The sequence below is a fragment of the Varroa jacobsoni genome, unplaced genomic scaffold, assembly GCF_002532875.2.
Source record: "Varroa jacobsoni isolate VJ856 unplaced genomic scaffold, vjacob_1.0 scaffold_815, whole genome shotgun sequence".
Classification (NCBI taxonomy): domain Eukaryota; kingdom Metazoa; phylum Arthropoda; class Arachnida; order Mesostigmata; family Varroidae; genus Varroa; species Varroa jacobsoni.
Window position 1 is genome coordinate 136,834 of NW_019213717.1, and position 19,859 is coordinate 156,692.

Genomic DNA, 19,859 nt, shown 5'->3' on the forward strand with positions numbered 1-19,859 from the left:
ATAGCTGCTACCGAGGACTAACGATAGTAACCGTACTGGTCGACAACGATTCCAAGAGCGAGAGAACGACAGGATGAGAGGAAAGATTCGACTATGTCGTGTGCAGCATTGTCAGAAAAGCGGTCAGGACAGTGAAGCCTAAGATTGAAGAAGACTGGAAATAGGAAGATCTGTGTGTCCCAAAAAAGACAAGCGGACTTGCAAGGAAGAGAATTCTGGGAAATCAGGGTCTGATTTTGACAACAGTTAGTTGTCGGCTTGCTAGCACTCTGCCACGATTCGTTTAGCCTCCCAAGCATTCTACTGTCCTAAGTTATTCTCCGTGTCAGTGTCCTACCCGGCTTGTCCGTTGTTGGGCTGTTCTTTATTTCATTGGTTTTAGCTTTCGGGTCGAGCAGGTTTTTTCTTACTACTGATTCTTTTTTCTCGCTGCTTCCTGATGTAAACTTTATGCAGATAAACACACGTCACAACCTAAGCAACCCTTACGTCTCTTGATCCTTCGAACGTCAGCAAATGCATAAGCTACTGTGCCTACGTGTATATATTTCTTCTTTAGAAGATCTAACCGTAGAATTTTACATAAAATGATTTCAGTAGAGTTTTCAAGGATATACATATATGTTCCGTATGTGATAAATTTAGATTATCAGTGTATTTACATAGTGGCCTTTCGCTTGTTAGATTAGAACAAGCATAGATCATTATACGTTTTGTTATACGTCCAAACCACCTCAGCAGTATTGTTTCATGATAATAGGTGATATTTTAGAAAATCGCCTACTTTATGATATCGAAACTTGGAAACTGTTATTTAGGCCTCAATTTCAGATTTGAGTAAGCCAATAGTTTTCTAGCTGAGCAGTCGTGGCTAGTTTAAGTAAAACTTATTTACATCAATTTCACAAATCAAATAGGCAGCTCACAAACCAACTGATACGACCCAGTTCTTCTAGCCTAAACATACTATACGCTATAATAAAATACGCGCTCATACACGATTGTTCGTGCAACTGGTGTCACTCAGAGAGCTGACTCTCAAGCTGACCACCGCCGCCCAAATCATCACCACAGCAGCAGAGAGTTTGCTTAGGCCGTCGGCGCCAGCAGGGCATCGGTACCAAGGGACGTAACCAACTGGAGTTCCGCTAACTCCAATGAGTCCGGGTGAGTCTTGTCCAGACAACTCGAATATGTTTGCGTTGGTCGTCCAGAATGACCACTGAGCCGTGGAAGCGCTGGCCATGACTCCGGGACGGAGCAAGCGCGCAGCGGCGGTAGCTACGCTTGGAATTTGCAGAAACGCAGGCGGACTGACCGGCCACTCTGACGAGAGAAAATGCAAAAATGAGCGATCCAGGAAGGTACAACGCTTGGCTAAGCAAACCGATCGAACCTAACAACAACCCAGTCGAAGAGCTCCACTTCCCATAATTATGCATCGTGTTTACTGTAGAATTGCCTGTTTGCAATTGGCCTTTCGGGTTACCTCTGCTTAAGCCGCTTTGCGCTCTCTGTACGTGTGTATACGCCGACAGGCTACGTAGCAGTCGCTTCATCCCGTTATTACCGTGGTTTCAAAGCACAGCCGCGAACAGTTAACGAACGACTTTGGCGTATCCGATGGCTGCAACGGTTGATCGTTGAAAACCCGCTCTGCCAATTCGCTTTATCCCCAGTTGGATGCAATCGTAGATGGACGTGGCGCTTGCAACACAGGGTCGATGAACAAACAAACATCCGGGTTATAGACTAACATAGAGCTCAACGGCGGGTAGTCGTACGGAGTGTGTTGAAGTTTATGAGGATATCAGAAAGATGTCGTGCTCATTTAAACGGGTAGTCTGCTCCAAAATCCCTTTTTCCGGTCACAACGTTAATCTGAAACGTTATAAGAGAATATGGACATAGAGAGGCTTCTTTTATGGATCGGAACCTTAACAGTAGCTTTACCGATAGCGTCACGGACAAATCTAAAATAAAACAGGCTCAATGAATAGGCTTACCTATTCAAAGAAAAGGCGATTACTGCGGTTAAAGAACACTCAGTATTATGTAAAAACAAACCTTTTCCTAGATCTAAACGTCATGATCGGTAGTATTGCATGTATTTTGGCCATTAATATTATTACTGATGATGACTAAACTAAACCTTTCTCAATTATTTAAAGTGTGTGTAATAATAATAAAAATAAGTAATGTTGAATGTCCTAAAAGGAAAATAAGCGATAAGTCTTTCGAAGTTATATCGAGATAAGTTAACTATAATATCAGAGTCGAACTATCAAAATTTGCTCTAGATGACTACATTCTGAGCTATTACAGTACGAACACTCGCTTATAATATGATCATCTTTATAGATACGGGGGATCCATGTGACTCGCGCGAATGCGGCCGCTGGCGTGAGTGCATCGTGTCCGACGAAGGGGACGCTGAATGTGTCTGCCAACGTCGGTGTTCCCCTGGCGGAAGAGGCAAAAAAGTTCTTTGTGGCAGCGACGGTCGAGCCTATGCAAACCACTGCGAACTACGAAGAGCTGCTTGCCTTTCCAATGACGATATCCAGGTGCAGTAATAGTCTACATTTTAGATACCAGAAAATTACAGGAGGTCTGTTCGCCGGGGGAAAACTATTTTACAACTTCAGGTTTCGTGTTCAAGGTTTTTTAAATGTCACTTTCCCGTACTAGGTGACGATTTTTATCGTGTTCGAATATTTAATAGAAGGTCGTAACAGGTCTCGCCAGAATTTTTCGCAACGTTAAGCGAAGAAATGTGCTACCGGTGTAATTAACGATTTCCTGCGTGGCTCCATTTCTATGATATCCCTTTACTGATAGTGTTCACTGTTGGTCTGAATTTTCAGGTTGACCGCAAAAGGACATGTTACAAAAATAAAAACGTTTTTCCATCAAGGAAACTATTTAAAGATCCCGTGTTTAGTGGATTGCCGAAAAAGCAGTTAGTCGGCAAAAGGACCGCACAGCTAAAAGTGAAGAAATCAAAAACTACAAATCGCCAGGTGGAGCCCAATCTTGCCTGGGTTGAAATCAGTAGCACGACGACCACGACGACCCAGAAGCCACTGCCCTCCAGCAGGTCATCCAAAGACTGTAAGACGACTTTATTGCCAACTAGATCATGTATTAACAATCCTAAGATTTAAAATTTGATTCGAGCTGCAGATATGGTACAATTAGTTTCCCTGTGGGTTAACCTAAACGCGTCGAAGAACTGGTGCAAGCAGTTCGGAGTTTGCATTTACTATTGATCTGACTTTATTACAGATATGCCTTATTTTTTTTTTAATGAATTCTGTTTTATATCACACCTTAATTTAAATGGCTAAATCCTAAGAGCGTTCGCTATTAATATGTTTTCCTTTCCGTGAATTCTCGTTTTCTAACCTTGGTAGCTATCTGTGAGTGAAAAAAATAATTGCTAGGTAGAATTATTTAAAAGCAAATCACATGCGCAATATAGAAATGCAGTCATGGACATCAGTTCCACCGAAAACAATGCACTGTAACCCATATCTCTTTCTTCAAGCTTCTGAGCCAGCACGTAATTTTTTACGCATGCAAGCTTGGCCTTAGTTAAATTCGTTGCTCAAATAAAATAAGCCATCTTTTTTTTTGCCAAATACTCGGCTAAATAGCCAATTAATTAAATATGTATATTTTCAGCACTAGAGATATCAGCCGAAGAGGAAATAGATGCGGAGGAGTCGGGTTTAATGGAGGACCTTGAATGTGGTCAACAAGATTATGATTTCATGAAGGAAAACCTCCTTTTATTCTATTCAAATAATGGAGAAGTAAAACGTCTTGGGGGTAAGTCATTCAGCTTTTCAATAACAGTTTTGATCTACTCCTAGAGGTCGAAACGTTATCATGTTTCAGCGTTTCGTATGGTTTGGACTCTATATCGAAGAACCTGTAGGTCCACTCATACTTCTGGGCTCACATAACTGGCCTAACCTGTGAGGCTCCAATGCATCGCAAATTCGTTTAAGGTTAGCTGCTTGCGCCCACGATTCCACCCATGATAGCGCTTAAAAATCGTGAAAAATATAAATGTAGAATTAAGCTTTGTTAGGTATATACGCCCTTTTAAAGATATCGAACTTTTCAGAATGCTTTCACAGTAAAGGAAAATATTGTGCGTAGATTTCCCAAAAACACAGGTTTGGTTACAGCTTTATGTGTATTGTATTATATCTAAAGACACGGTTCATCGATCAATATTCGTGTACTCATCCATCGAACGTATCACTAAAATTCGAAAATTATCATTTTTCCAATGTTGATTAAGACTCCTAATGGATAAATGTACCTTCGCTTTGATCGATCGTATTTTTTCATTCGTTGGTAAACGCTGGATAACTAAATGTTGATCCTTTTGGTTGCTTTATGTATTAAATGTTTAATTTTCTCGACCGCTCCGCAATCAAAGGTCCCCTTAGCCCATATACTAACTCACCCTTAATGAAAACTAATGGCATGGAAAAGAACTCCCAAAGGGGGCTTCGTTATTTAATCGAAGCCCCCAGCATCAACGATGGCAACAGCCGTGACGAGTCGCCTGCTCCGTGAAAGCCTAGAGAATGTCCCCTGGCATCGCGCAGTCGGCAAACACAAACGTCTGGACCGATTGAATAAAACGAAGCACACGTCGGAAATGCGCAAAGAAATGCTTTTTCTGAAAATTTCTTTTCGAGAATACATCTCTTTAGCTATCCTTTGCTAAGCTATAGCTAGCACCCCCATAAACTAACCTTTGCCTTAGCGTATGCCCGTAGACACACCGCTTTGGTCGAGTGCGATGCGCGTCATGTGGTGGGGCAGTCCGCGTGACCACAACAGAAATGGCAAGCTAAATATAATCGAGAGGAGAGCTAATGTACAGTTTAATAACCTGTATAGCTAAAATACAACGTACGTATTTTATATAATACGTCAAACCTTTCATGAGATTCGAGATACAACATGAACGAGCTCTTTTATCGAAAAGATCTTCGATCGGTTGTTCCGACTCAGGAATTAATGGTCAGAAGGATAATCTTATGTTTTAGCTAACAAAAGGACTGACCGTATCAGTGGATGGTGCCATTTCTGTTAGTATAGATGCCATCTCTATAGCTAGCTTCTTATATCACTTTCTCCATCGTTAGGATATGACCTCAAATAACTGGACAGTATACTGAAGATTTGTAATTCCGGCAAGCTTTGTGCGATCGTAGTAAGCCTATTCTCATCTCTGTGGATAGGCATACTCAGCAAGCTAAGTTTTTGGTCTATGTCAAATCGTCGTTTTAGATTAAATGAATTCAAGGGTTCTCATTGGTGTTGAGTTTGTTAAGGCAAACTGTGTTTTGGTATTGCTTGACCTGCCAAGTTGTGGCCGGTCTCCGCTCATTATCGTACAGAGATTCAGTTTGTCAGTAGTGAGTGATCACCTTAGTATTCGGATGCATGAGTTTAAGCGAGCCAGAGAATCAAGTTAATGATTTTCTATTAGGTACTTCTCCTGACACCTAATAGACCCAGGTATGTTGGCAACGTTGGCCAATGTGGACCGGTCTTGGGCAGTGCGCTGTCAAAAGCAAATTGTCCCTTGCCCTTTCGCCGCTACCAGTGGCAAGGGGCTAAGCACGTGGCCGATCGCTGCGCGGAAGCAAATAAGCTCACTGATCTCCTAAAACGAATAACGACTGGTTCCGATGGGATTTGCTTTGCCCCCGGTGAGATTCATTCGAGACTAACCTTCGTCTGAAAAGTCGAAAAACAGCTGCGGTGTATTATTCTTCGCTTGTATGTAAACCCGCTGCGGGAAGAACCATTCAAGATTAAAAGCCCAGCATCATCGTTTTGTCCAGTGGCAAAGTAACAAACATGGCGGGCGTTAGACGTCGATCAATAGGGCAGTTAGAATTGTGCGTCCATTAGAGTCCTTCCGTTAGAGCGAGATACATTGCGTAGAATTGGTACGTACGTTGTTGTTGTTGTTGTTCGTCTCTAAAATCCTCAATGTTTGGCAAAAATAATCATTAAACACATGATTGTATAGTTACAGTAACAATAGGCTATATCGTGCGCCCAATAGGTACGTGGCTGCATATTGGATTTTGAGCCATTCGTTACGTAGATGGCATAGATATTAAATTTTTTCTCAGTAAAACTTGTTTTTTGAGATTTGAGTAAAAATGTTGTGTGATAAGTATATGTGAATATGAATTAAATTATTATACACTTGCGCGCAGCAGATTTGAGGCAAGCTCAAAGATAGAAATGTAGTATAATTTACAAGCAAGCGGTTTCAAGGAACTTCACTCTGTGGATTTTCTGTGAATTTCAGGCGCAGATTCATTGATGGCGTCAATGTTCGCTCATTACGATAGCAATGGCGATAACCTGCTTCAAGCGGAAGAGTTATGGCGGGCATCGGAAGATGACAAAATGGCCCAGTTGTCACAGGCTTGTATTCTAGCAGATATGTTAGTGTTTGATGATGTCGATAAGGATGGTACCCTATCGGTGGCCGAATTTTACGGAGCCTTCAACAGACTTGACAGTAAGCATCAGCCTTTTTGACACACAGATTTGAATTACGCTCTTAAATTTATACAGATCCATTCAATAAAACTTAGATTAATTACGATGTGGCAGAATAGCGCCCAAATTTCTGATAACAATATTATATTCATATGTGTTTACAAAAAAATATACAAGACTTTACAATAAACGCAGAGTTGAATCACCGATACCAAGGCCCTATATATATACATATATATATATATATATTTATGTCGACCAAAGCAATATTAATTTAATTGCTTGTGAATTACATGTTTTTTTTTTGTAATAAAGCAAGTTACGTTAATTATTAGTGGAAAATATCGACATTGTAGTATGCCCGCATGTCATTTTGCTCTCGCGTTTTATTTTCTGCATTGTATGAGCGCACAGTTTCCTAATAGAAGTAGTCATATTTTATTCATTTTTTTTAGAAGTAAACTATTTTTTTTCAATAATCGGACCCATTAAGCTCACAAACTGAGTAGCCATACTTCAGATGGTAACCACCCCGAATAGTTTATGTAAAAGGTGTCCATGTCTAGCTCTATAAGTGTACGATCAGACTCTGAGCGTATGTGCTCGCGATTCATGTACACGTCTTTGAAAATCATATTCTTTACAGAACTAGTATACTAATAGCTAGACTTTACTACTTTCGCAAATGGACTGATCAGGATGATGGACGTCTTATCATACTCAAATGATACGGGACTGTTATGCTTTTGTGATAGAATATCTATTCGAGGCCCAATTGTCACAATGGCAATATGCCAAAATGAGTGGTGATAAATCTAAATCTACAGGAGAAGATAACGCCCCATCATTTCTCATTAAAACGTATGTCTATGCAGCAGTGTTGTTTAAAATGTCATCTACCTAGCAACGATTTATTCTATATGTCCGACTCTGCTATCCATTCTCCAACTTTCTCGTGTTTTTAATAGACCTCGCACTCCCTGCCCATCTCTCCATATCTGTATGGAAATGCTTGTACTGGTTACGATGCGGTACGCTGCAGATGGTGGCGCTGATTCTGTTACAGCCGCATAGAGGGGTCGCCATTGCGTCGGCTGTGTGTATATATGGGCCGTCGAGAATGTCAATGCATTAGTGGATGCTGCTAAGCGAACGCACAACTACCAGTCCCGGCATCACCACTTCGCTCCTCCAGTCGTTTGTTCGTCCGTCGGTTCTCAGCTTGCTTCCGTTGCAGCCTTAAATTCGGCGGCCATGACAGTGAACGACTGTCGACGAGATCAGACTAGCAGGCCGACCTCGGTTGGCCGTTCGACGGCCATAACTGCGGCCGACGCTGCTGTGGCGGTGGCTTTGATGATGTACGATGGCGTTCCAGTCAGCCCAACCCCCGCGGCGATCGCCGACGCACCACCGGCATCACTGTCACCCACTTTCTCTGTCGCCTTCTTTATTGAACTCTTTCCGTTCCATCACCGCTTGTGCTCCCATGAAACCCCGACCTTTTGGGACGCCCTAAAGACCCCTGCTACCCCCCGCTAGATTAGCGCATAGTTTGGCCCATCCCCCCTGCGTTGGGTGTTCTCTTCCACGCTCCGCAGTCAGCCGCCTTAATCCCCCCAGGGCGCTTAAGGTCGCGGTTCACATCCCCATAATAATGCCAGATTCCACAGAAGGTTCTAGCTAGTACAGTTGCAGTTTTCCTATCCCCCCTCCCCAAACCCCCCTCAGAGAAGCCGTACTTTCCTCTCCAAGCAGCGTCTGTTACGGCGGCGGTAAAGCGCCACTAGCGTTTCCGCAGTCCAGTAATAAGGAACAGAAGAGATTCTCTGCCAGAATGGAGGTGTGCATCATTGGGAAAATATGGCAAGAAAGGCAATGTTGCTGGTATTATTCAGCCATTTTAATTCTGTTGAAGGTAACAGTAGCGGCAACAACGAAAACAGTGGCAGCATACAGCGGATGCCGCATCATCTGCCATAACCACTGCAACAACGTCCGATGGCTGGGATTAGACAGCAGTTCAGGAAAACGACACCTGGCTGTTCGGAATCGTTCCCAATACCGATTTGTGCACTATTCGTTCTATGTTCGTTATTTATCTCCCTGCGTCACCTTTGTCGCGTGTTGAATTAGTTTCCAGTTCGAATGAAATCGCCCCAATCCCCGCATTACATCGGCAGCTTCTTTACCCCGGCGTCAAACCAACGCTATAGGTCGGAAATAGATACGGACAAGAGTGCTTGCAGTAGATGGCGCTGTTGTACGAATACACGCCTACATAGAATACGGGACGGAACATACAAGGGAAGTGAAGACACGCGTCCGACAGAAGCATGCATTTGGATTTGTGGCTGACATTGTACACGCTTAATGTAGCCGGGGCGTGAACACAGTAACAATAATGTGAACGATCATTTTAGAATAGTTTAGTTGAGAACGGAGAGAGACAGCAACTGAAACGGCATTTGATTTTAGAGGCTGCGCATAGCAGACGAGTGAACCATGTATTTTTCGAAGCTTGACATCTTCTAAACCTCCCGGAACGAGAGCATAGCCTGTGAGCTCTAGCATAATCATATATTTAATATTAAGAGATTACAAAGCCTTGTCATCTACTAAGCTATGTCGTTTCAAAACACAGCTCTTGAGACCTTCTTACAGTAAACAAGCAGATTCAAAAACTGTTCTATGAAAGAGAAGCACATATATGTGAATTTCCATTGATGATACTCTAAGTAACAATTTACACGATAACCAATTTCGAATGAAAACTCCAATCGAAGACCATCAGTATTAGACTTTTTCGAGATCTCTGCGCTCTTGGGATAGGAATCGTCTATTTTAGACTCGATAGACTTTCTCGAATGTCTTCTCTAACCATACAAAATATTTTATGTAAGACTATATATACATGCAGTGTAGGACCAGGGAGGTCAAGAGACTTGTGCTTGAAAACAGGCAGGTACAATGTCATATATACGTACTGACAGAAGCTTGTGCGTATCACAGGCGTGGCTGTGGTATCGTTGGAGAAACAGCTGGAAGTTTCGTCTGTGCGGGCCCAGGTGGGAGACAACGTTGAGATGAAGTGCGATGTTACTGGCCGTCCGCCTCCGCCTATCGTGTGGCGCAGGCACGGGATCGACCTCAATACGCTACAGGAGGAAGATATTAAGGTATGTGGGGATCGTTTTGAGCATGTATATCCATACTACCTTTAATTGCAAATGAAGTTTTCAAGCGCAACTGTTTAGGATAACAAAAATAGAAACAAAGACAAACGTATCTATTCCAGTAGAAAGAGATTTACAGAATGCCCTCTACTCACTTTTGCCTATCGTTATTTAGAGAAGCCGGATACAGCCTGGGTGGGTAAGATCAAAGATAAAGGTAGCGGGATAATTTTTTCAGACTGCTAATGTGTGTGAGCTATCTTCAAATGTAATGATCCATAATTATGCACCCTTTATGCACAGGTGTTTGCTGATGGTTCGCTGTATCTGACGAACGTTCAGTTGGTACATACAGGCAACTACTCGTGTCATGCACAAAAAAATTCCGATATTGTGCAGACCCACGTACTGCTTGTTCACAGTGAGTAGTCGATAAAAATTTCGCTAGTTCTACTACAATAAAAATGAATTTCCAACTACGATAAATATCAGTGTAAACAACCATAGAATAGATACCGACATTTATTTGTTTGCAGCAACGCCGGAGGTACATGTAATTCCGCGACTACAATCACGTGCTCCAGGTGAACTAGCCGAAATGGAGTGTCATGTCACAGGAGTTCCTGCGCCCTCTGTGCAATGGCTTAAAAACGATGAACCACTTAAAATGTCTACCCCCCTATCTTCAAATTCAGACTCAAAAACGATTTCCTCATTTATGACCGCAGCTGGCGTAATAGGATCGGCTAACAACGGCGATTTTGGGGGCAAATATACAGTTGTGGGTAATGGCACTGCCTTAATGGTGGCAAAGATCGGATACGCTGATACAGGGGCGTACATGTGTGTAGCCACAAGTCCTGCTGGAGCATCGGCTAGAGACATATCGTCACTGGTTGTGCAGGACGAACCAGCTCCTAGTAAGTTTTGATCGTTGTGCATGCAGGTAGTGCAAAAGCATAGAACGTTTCTATCTTTTGCTTGTAATAGCGTTTTTGGTCAGCAACGTTCACTTTCCGTGGAAACCGAGAATAGGAAGCCCCCGTCATCTAATTTTATTCTAAAGCATCTAAACAACGTGAGAGAACGCTCTTCTCAGCTGTTAAATGCTGTAAAACTGTTCGACGGAACAGAATTTCGACTCCAGTTTAGACGGAGGTTCGGGGACGTTAACGTACTTCTTGCGAAACGCTATATAATTTAAACTCTATCTTTTGCCGCAGCTCCACCTGCAGAGGAGAGGCGTTTTTTTGCGTTCCACGACTGGGGCATCTCGGTTTACGATCCTGATAATTGTCGCCTTTATCATCAGGTTAGAAGACGCATTCATATATTATATTATGCAACTGAGACCGACGGTCTACTAATTGCGTTTTAACGAGTTGTGTCTTGGTAGGTAGTAAGTTCTTATTGCTAGTTTATCTATCCGTTAATTATACTATTTTGGTTGATGTTTTGGTGGGATCAGGTTGCCTCTGTCGACATTATTCCTGGTACTCAAGAAGCTCTGTGTGCCGAACGTGGTCATCCATGCTCATGGGGACGTGCAATCAACGTCGCAGATCGCTACGTGTATGTTTCGCAGCCAACGCGGGGCCGAGTCCTTGTTATCTCGCGCGTGCAGATGGTAGTCGTGGATGTGAGTACTTACATGTATTGAAAATACCAATGTCTTTGTAAGTGTATGCTTTCAGTATTGCTTATCGGCAGCAGTTGATTGTTATTTGAAACAGGTCATTGTTATAAGAACTAAGTTATTTTCGCAAATTATTCAATTACAATGATCAGGTCGTGGTAACAGATAAGTACCCGGTAGAATTGTACTATGTACCTCATCTTGATCAATTGTGGGTGCTGTGCTGGCGAGGCCCGGTTGACCGAGGCACGAAGACCATCCAGATAATTCGCGACGCCTCTCAGAAGAAGAAGCACCATACCGTCCATCCAGAGCCCGTCGAGGGGCACTTCGATCTCGTGTCGGCGCTGTTCATTCCGGTTACGTCAGATCTCGGTTTTCCTTGGAAGTATAGCTACGTTGTTCATTCGGGTCAAAATGGTCTTGCTAAAATGGACCTACGTGCAATGAAGTACGTCAGGTCCATTGATTTTGGAAATGTTACTTGCCATCCTGTTGCGGCCGACTTTGTAGCGCTTGGTAAGTTTGTATGAATTTTTTTTTGCTTCTAGATTCTTACTTTTTGAACTGCGGTCAATCACCGATTCACGTAACAAACAAGGATTGATCCACTCAATCAAACGTGATCGGAACTGTACGACTGCGAAATCTGCGATTTTCCATATCTACAAATTTGTTGAGCTCGAAAGCAGGATAGAATATTGCATAAAAGCTACTCAATGCAATTATTCTTCGAAGGCCATGATTCGAGTAATCTTAGCCAGAACGATCTGTAAGTAGCAGTGAAACTTAATAACAAAATTCCTTATCAGGTGGCTTGATCGTGGTATCGTGCGTTGATCCTGACAGTGGAATTCCCAGCGGTCAACTTGTTCTTGACTATATCACCGACGAGGTGATCTTGTTCCGGCCATCTTTATTGGGAAGGCCTCGGGTAGCACCGGACTCACAATACGTGGTCACATTGCATTCTCCTTCCACGTCCGGAACATTGTCGCCGGATCAGCGAGGACAGAACAGCAATGGCCACAATAACAACAATAATAATAACAGCCATAGTAACCAGACAAGTTCCATAAGTAACGATGTCACGATCGTTGTTCAGGCCGTCACCGATACAGGTTAGTTCGCTTCTTTTCTGTTGACTTTAGATGAGAAGTGGGCCTACTTGAAGCAGTTGAGGAGTAGATTCGTATGCTTTTGAATTTCGCCTACCTATACGATACTTTCTAATGTCAAGGAATAAAACTACTAAGTTTGACCAGTTCAACACGTTTACCACTGAAACAGAAACGAAATTATCTGGAGAACTTCATCTCGACATTATTTCATAACATGAAAACTTCGCTTTCTAAAGTGCGGCTATTCGAAATTATGCTCTGAATTACTTGATTGACGTTTCGCGTCATTAGATTTCTACCAGTCTTGAAGTTTTCGTTGGTCAGCAGGCTACCATCTTTGCAAATTGACTAGGAATTTTTTTGGTGACTACGTTTACAACTAGTTCTATTAAAAAAAAAATTAAATCGGTGCCTATTTACCTTTCCGTAGGTCTACATTTCCTATTCGACGTCAAAACAACTCTTGCTATCGCCGATTTAGCCTTCTTCCCTTCGCGGACTTCGCACTCATATGACCTTTACGCATCATCGTCCTCAAAAGAAGATATCCTTTTAGTAAATTTGCAAGATGGCAAAGTCGAGATGATCACAGGCATCGGTAAGCAGCTTGAATGGCTATACACGTGATCTCCTGAGTTTTCTTCGTTCAGTTCACTCTTTACCAGTGTTTCCTTCGATAGATAAGACAATTTTCCGTAATCTTTTGTTTTCGCGTTTTGTGGTTAGCGCCTATCAAATTTTCCTTTAATCGGATTCCGTAAAAATATTTAGTGTACAATAACGGGCGCTACGATGACGTTTTTAGCGCACGCTCTGGATCCCCGATCAGCAGAGTGGGGCAATTCTCGGCGTCCACTGGCGAGCGCCGGCGTATTCGGTACTTACCTGGTGACAGCCGCTAACGAAGCCGTTTTCGTCATCAACGGCAAAACGCGCACAGTGAATTGCGAAATCGGGAATGTTGTGCACCCAAGACTACTTGTTTGGGTGCGGAGTCCATAGGCGGAAAGTAACCTAACCAGCACGTTAGCGGTAATGGACGCACCAACAGGACAGAGCCCCAACTGTAATGAGGAGTGTACGTACCCAAACAATGATACATTACGCCGTCGTCTCAACATGTATCTAACCATCTTCCTACCTTGGTGTCATGATAATTCAAAGCAGTAGGGTGATAGATAGATAGATAGACAGATAAACAGATAGAGAGGACTGAAACAGGTAGACAGACCGACAGACAGACATAAAGATAGGATCCCTTTCGGAGCAACAGCTGTGACAGTCTACTGACGACTTGAAACATCACACAGTTCCCCAATACCGCTACTGCTTTTACAATAAGAAGCTGCAGTTCTGTCCCGCTAGTTGGGGACCGTAAAGCCCATCATTGGCGTATGTCACCACTAAAACGCATGTGTGCGCATATGTACCCAGTGAGCAAAGAGAGCGCGACGACTTCAAAAAGTTGTTGCTGCCTTATGTTATGATCATATATTCAAAAAGGAAGAATACATATGTTTAAGGGGAATTTCAACTTATGTCAACTAAGCAGAAGGAATACACCATGGGTGGTAGGCTAAGGTTTCCGCTACCACAGTGCGTAATCACTGTTGTAATCACTACCATCAATTACATCATCAGCACATCCTTATGGCAGAAAGTGGAGGAAAAAACTAGCGAGAGAAAAGGACGTCGGAGGAGCGATAATCAAGGAAGTGGACTGCGAAGGATGAAAAGGGCCACCGTATGGACTATCCCGTGTACCTCTGCGAATTGATATCTCTTCTCCATCCGCCCGTAAAGGACAAGCCCCGTCCAGCCATGACGTTCTATGAATGCGAGGTACGGACTCATCGCTGTGCTTCTCTGTTCCTCTGAATGCTTAAACGACCTATTCTTAGTTATGATTCATGCTTGACGCGAGCAGGTTCAGTAACGAACAGACAGAGGGATCCTCATCTGCATGTGATTCATGATACATATACTTCAGTTGGACGAAATAGGTGTCGTGGCATGCGCGGTCTCCGGGGTGCCTTACCCACAAGGGGATGTCCTGTCTCCCCGTTTCTTCTTCATAGAAACTGGAGCGGCGGCAGAGCTTCGTGCAACTTGTTCGAGTATGACATGCGCCAGCCATTAAAGGCCAAGTAAGAAGCATATCAAGTCTTGTTATTAAGCTCTATGATGATGATGATGATGATGATAATAATAATATTAATTGTCAATCAACATGAATCGTATTATTCTCAGAGACTGATGCCTTTCTTGTTTCATAACGGCGGTGAGATGCTAACCGCGCGTTATTGCACTGGCCACGCACGTCTATGGCACACGAGAATAACATGCAGAAATCAAATACTTGAATGTAACTGAACCCGTCAAACATGTAACGCTTATGTGAACATCAAAACCAATGTGAAAATATCCAACAAACAAGACTAAACTGACACGGCACAACTATAGGACACTATTGTGTCGTATCATTGTCGTACAAATACCAATTGTATTGTCGCTTGGTTTGTAATATGACTGTATAATTATATGTTCGATCACGTCAACGGCGAGTAACCTGGTAATATAATTTAAATTATTCACTAAAACAGTTTTTTTTCACACAGGTTCCGCGGCCCGGTGTCTGTAAATACAACTATACATACAGAATAGTGCAGAACAAAAAAATATATATACAAATACAACTAATTATATATATATATATATACATGTGCACCCGTCGTTCGGCCCCCGATACCCGCGTACGATGAATGAGGTTTATCACAAATGATAGAAATAGAGAAAGCGAGAGGGGGAGAGACAGGGAGAAAGAGACCATAGTTCTATCTGTAGACAAAAACAACGGCCCCTCAATTCCACCAATCCTCTATATACACACGTGTGCTTTAATATGACTCTCCCCCTGTGTTGTTCCGCCAGTGCCGTTCCCTGGTCGACTGTAAAGGGATGCCGTGTGAGTAGTTTAACCCCTGTAACATTTCGATTTTATGTCGATAGAATTCGCCGCGCTGCCTGCCAATACTCGAACCCTAACGAGCAGCAACCTTTGCTAGCACATCGTTCCCATATGGGGAACTAGAAGGAAATAGAAAAGCGAATCAGCAGGCGAGCAGAGCGTTTCTCGATGTGCTCTATGGCACCGACATCGTGCCACAGAAGCTACCGATGCGGCAGTTGCCACAGAAGTGTCCCCGCCGATGTGAGTGCTTTCGTGGGCACCCCGATTGGCCCGCCGTTGTCATTCGACTATGTCACAGTTGCAAATATCTTCGAGTGAGAAACGGATCGAAGGTACCGAAAACGCCAAAAGAAGGACCGAACTAGAACAGGACGGTGATGATAATGATCATCATGATGACGCGTTGGCCTGTGGCGCAATGGTCGTACGTACACGTGTCGTCGAACTGTCCAAATTGTTCTGGGTGCACAACGCATTCAGCTGATCGGATCGATATCCAGTTCAAGTGTCACAGAAGTACCCAATGGTATATAATATATAGATGCGGGCTGGGTGGACTCTGACTGGAATAGATGCGAAAATAACAAAAAGAGGCCGGGTGTGCAATACGATCTATCTGCACTGGGGCCCAGTGGAATTTTCGGTGGTCAATGGGGGATATTGCCACATTCCCTTCATAAAATTATAGTCATTATAAATTAACAAGAACGTTATGTAATAGTTGGTCTCTTTTGTAGCACAAAAACCTCTAAGGCCACCAGTCTTATACGATTCTTGCCGTGTGGGGCCATGCATCGATTGTGTCACACCGTACTTCATTGGATCCCTTCCCCACTTTCTAGTGATACATTTTGTAAGACACGATTGACAGTAACAATGATGATATATAAACAATTCACTGAAGATGATAAACGACAATTGCTAACTGATATGACTGAAGGAAATGCGTCGTAGCAACACCGACATCAAGCACTGATGTTCTATTCCCAGAGATAAATCGAAGCTATTTATTGGTTCACTAACGAGAACATTTGAATCATAGCCAGTTAGACCATGGGGTTGGCTGACTGTCTTCGTTCAGAAATGTCGTTAAAGTATTGTAAATCCTTTTTAGCCGGGGTGTATATTTTATATTCCTAGAATTAGAAGATGTCTAGCGGAGTGATGTGATGTCGGCGTTGCTATTCAAGCGAGTGTATAGCCATAACGACGACAAAGCGACTGATGTCTCGATGCTGACGACGATAGTTATTAAATCTACACCATAACATGCGTGATCACGACCTTAAGTTAGTCTAGATGAAGTTGTGCGGCCGCTGTTCCCCTTCGTAATAGCTTTCGGTGGTGAACTCGTAGTGACGCACTCATGTTGCAGATGTGTGTGAAACTATCGAAACGAGTATATTACTCCGTTTGCCGAAGTCGATGTCACCGCAGGCTGTATAAAATACACACACGTAACCGTTGCAACGTGATTTATAAAAAACATTATCGAAAAAATTCATATTCCCAATGATAGAAACACAGCAGATCGCCATAGTGACAATTCGTAAACACAACTAAAAATGGAACACAAATATATATAGTGTCACCAAACGAATAATACGTGGCAAGAAGTTGTCACATTATACGAAGGTAGTTACATTGTAAGGACAAGTATGAGGAAGCCGTGTGGAGCGGAAGTAAAGCATTGATACTTAAAGGCATTAGAGAAAAAAAAAAAACGGATTATGACAGTGTCGCGAACAAGGATCTTAAGAATGATGAGGACGAGCAGATGGTAACAAATCAATAATAAAATTAAAAAGCTAAAAATCACACCGATGTAAAAAGGGTGGTTCTTTGACAATTGGGCGTTTTCATTCTAGTAAGTGAAATTATATAAAAATAAATTGTGTTTTGTAGAAAGTAGCCAAATTTACCGGAATTTTTTAGACTAGGATTGATTTTTTATCGGTCATAAGTAAATGCCAACAGAGTTGAAAGTATTTGTTGTGTGTTAGAACATTGCCCCTTTTATTATTCTGCCTGTATGATGGACAGGGAACGAATATGGACGGGTGCTACTGATGTTGTCCTTATTAGGCCTCTCCCACCCATGGGTAACCCAGAGAAAAGAGATAGCACCTGCCGATACATTGATCTCATCATAGTCATACGATTCGTCTCAGTACAATAGAAGTACGTGGTTTTATTTATAAGCTTCCCGTCGATAATCGATTCTCGTTCATTCAGCTGTTGACTATTGGTTTTCAGCGAACGTATACGAATATGGACGTCGTGGTTAGTCAGACGGATATTGAATTCCTGTGATGTATATAAATTATAGTAAAAATTAAAGCAAGTTTCAGAATTTACTGTAAGAAGCGTCATTCGTCTGCTATTCTGTGTATAGACCGTATAACAGCGATAGTACTCAAAACAGAATCCTGAAAGGGAGTTTTTCATTAGGTTAGTAGTACAAGAGAGCATCTCTCAAGGAATCTTAAAAACAAATTCATATTAGGGTAAGTGCAATGTTGGAGCATGGCTGATTTCGCTGATTGAAGTTAACAGAATAGTAGGGTTTGTCAACACCGCAATAAACAAAGAAATGCTATTTTCGTGTAAACTAAAGGGTCTATTAAAACGGTACGTAAGTAACACATTCTAGCTTATCTTGGTAGACAGTATTGTGCAGTGATACGGGCCCAAATAATGTAGGCCTTCTACAATGGTCGATGCTAGAATTGCCTTCGCCACATATATGGCAAAGTAGGTTTCGGAAGTGCATATGAACAGTGCGAAAATCTGACTGAATGTTAGTGAACTGGGTTTATGAACATGTTGATGTTATATACTTTGTGTCTATGCGTATAGGCACAGACCTGTATTCGTTTAAAAAACGTCGCGCTTTACCTACGAGTTGCCTACGGAGCATTCTTAGGTGTTTATACGTAATCAACAAAACTGCACAACGAATGACCTCTGAAAGAGTTTTCAAAGTGCGGACTTTGCCAATAGCACAAGCTAGCGAACTAACGGAACAGATTTGTATACGCCCGTATAGAGCTGTACGCGTGCTATTAGAAGCGTCAACGGGTTCATGCCTGACGTTTGGTCGTGGAATCTACTGTTTGGCCATCTGGTCCTTCTTCAGCTGTGCCTGAACTAGCCTTTACTTAAAGACCAGCTGTTGCTACTGATTTAGAAAGAAGCTATACGCGATGACCTGTATTTAAGCAGTCAACGACACATGACTATATGCAGTCCGATTTACAGGACGACTGAGCGCGTTGTCGAGCGTTCTATAGCGAACCAACGGTGTCGACCAGTGTTGAAAAGTTGTCCCTACGCTTAATGGCACAGTGGATAGTGACTACACGTAAGGCTAAGCGGTGTTACCTCTAACTGTGCTCGCTAATAAATAACTGCGGGCCCAGGATAAATCGTCAGCAGGAGAGTTGGGGTGTGGAACTTCAGCTGTTGTTTGATATTTGAAAATCTGAATCAGTCATAGTGTATAGGTCTACATTGATTTTACACTGTATTGTAGATCTGTGCACACCAGCTTTGGATAGAACCAATCTTTGGAAGATCCATCGCATGTAAATTTATGCATCGTGTATCTTTAAGCACAACAAGCTTGCTCAAGAACGATAAGAATTTTAAGCGATGGCGAGTAAGCATCATTTCATTGTAGAAGTCATCGTCTGCTGACATACGTCATCTTCTCTTTTCTTATTTGTGGTTGGATCTTATTTCTATATAACATGAAAAAGGTATGCAGCTAAAGAGTAGGCTAAAAGCTTGCTTTCCATCCCAATGCTCTTAAAATAAAAACTAAGAGCGAGTTGTATTCTGCTGTTTTCATTTTGGCTTATAGAAGGGTTTGCAGCAGGCTACCATAGAACTCGCCGTTGCCTGTCGCTGTTACTTCGTCGTTGTTTAGGAAAAAAATAGAGGTTAACGAAACCTTCGTGCTACAGGAAGCACCATAAAGTAACTCTTCGTGGGTTTTTATAAGTTATTCGACACTAATTCTTGGGTTCTCTGAGCTGCAGAAGTGTTTACTCACACAGCTACTCAACTAAAAATGAGAGTCAAGAGAGGAGACGATGTGATCAAAGAAGTAACTAAACCGTGGCTTGCGTCCCATCATGTGATCAGCGACCCTAGTGATGGCCTTGGGCCTTGAATTGTTAATACAACATATCTTGTAGAGGTAAATACGTAATCCTTACTTTGAGATAGGCTGCGGAGCGCTCCTCGGTAGATTAAGTAATTGAGTACGACGTCACCTAGACGTCGCTGGATCGGCGCGCACCTTGTTCCGTACTACAACGGTGCTATAGCTCGTCATTTTATTTCCGAGTTAACCAGTCGCTTTGGATTTTTTGATCAATTGCGTTTTTGAAGTA

The 19,859-nt window shown here is 42.5% G+C and overlaps 1 protein-coding gene across 1 annotated transcript in view; it reads left to right on the plus strand.

Moving 5' to 3' along the window:
* The window catches only part of LOC111264039 (follistatin-related protein 5), a 46,040-nt gene extending 28,732 nt beyond the window's left edge, over nt 1-17,308 (plus strand). The window contains exons 4-16 of the mRNA XM_086969931.1: nt 2,362-2,567; nt 2,868-3,114; nt 3,688-3,834; nt 6,359-6,574; nt 9,568-9,734; nt 10,035-10,152; nt 10,268-10,651; nt 10,955-11,043; nt 11,200-11,370; nt 11,520-11,886; nt 12,180-12,488; nt 12,919-13,086; nt 13,294-17,308. Coding sequence (XP_086826057.1) covers nt 2,362-2,567; nt 2,868-3,114; nt 3,688-3,834; nt 6,359-6,574; nt 9,568-9,734; nt 10,035-10,152; nt 10,268-10,651; nt 10,955-11,043; nt 11,200-11,370; nt 11,520-11,886; nt 12,180-12,488; nt 12,919-13,086; nt 13,294-13,490 — 2,786 coding nt within the window. The 3' untranslated portion in view covers nt 13,491-17,308. The remainder of the gene's footprint in view (nt 1-2,361; nt 2,568-2,867; nt 3,115-3,687; nt 3,835-6,358; nt 6,575-9,567; nt 9,735-10,034; nt 10,153-10,267; nt 10,652-10,954; nt 11,044-11,199; nt 11,371-11,519; nt 11,887-12,179; nt 12,489-12,918; nt 13,087-13,293) is intronic.
* The last annotated feature ends 2,551 nt before the right edge of the window (nt 17,309-19,859 follow it).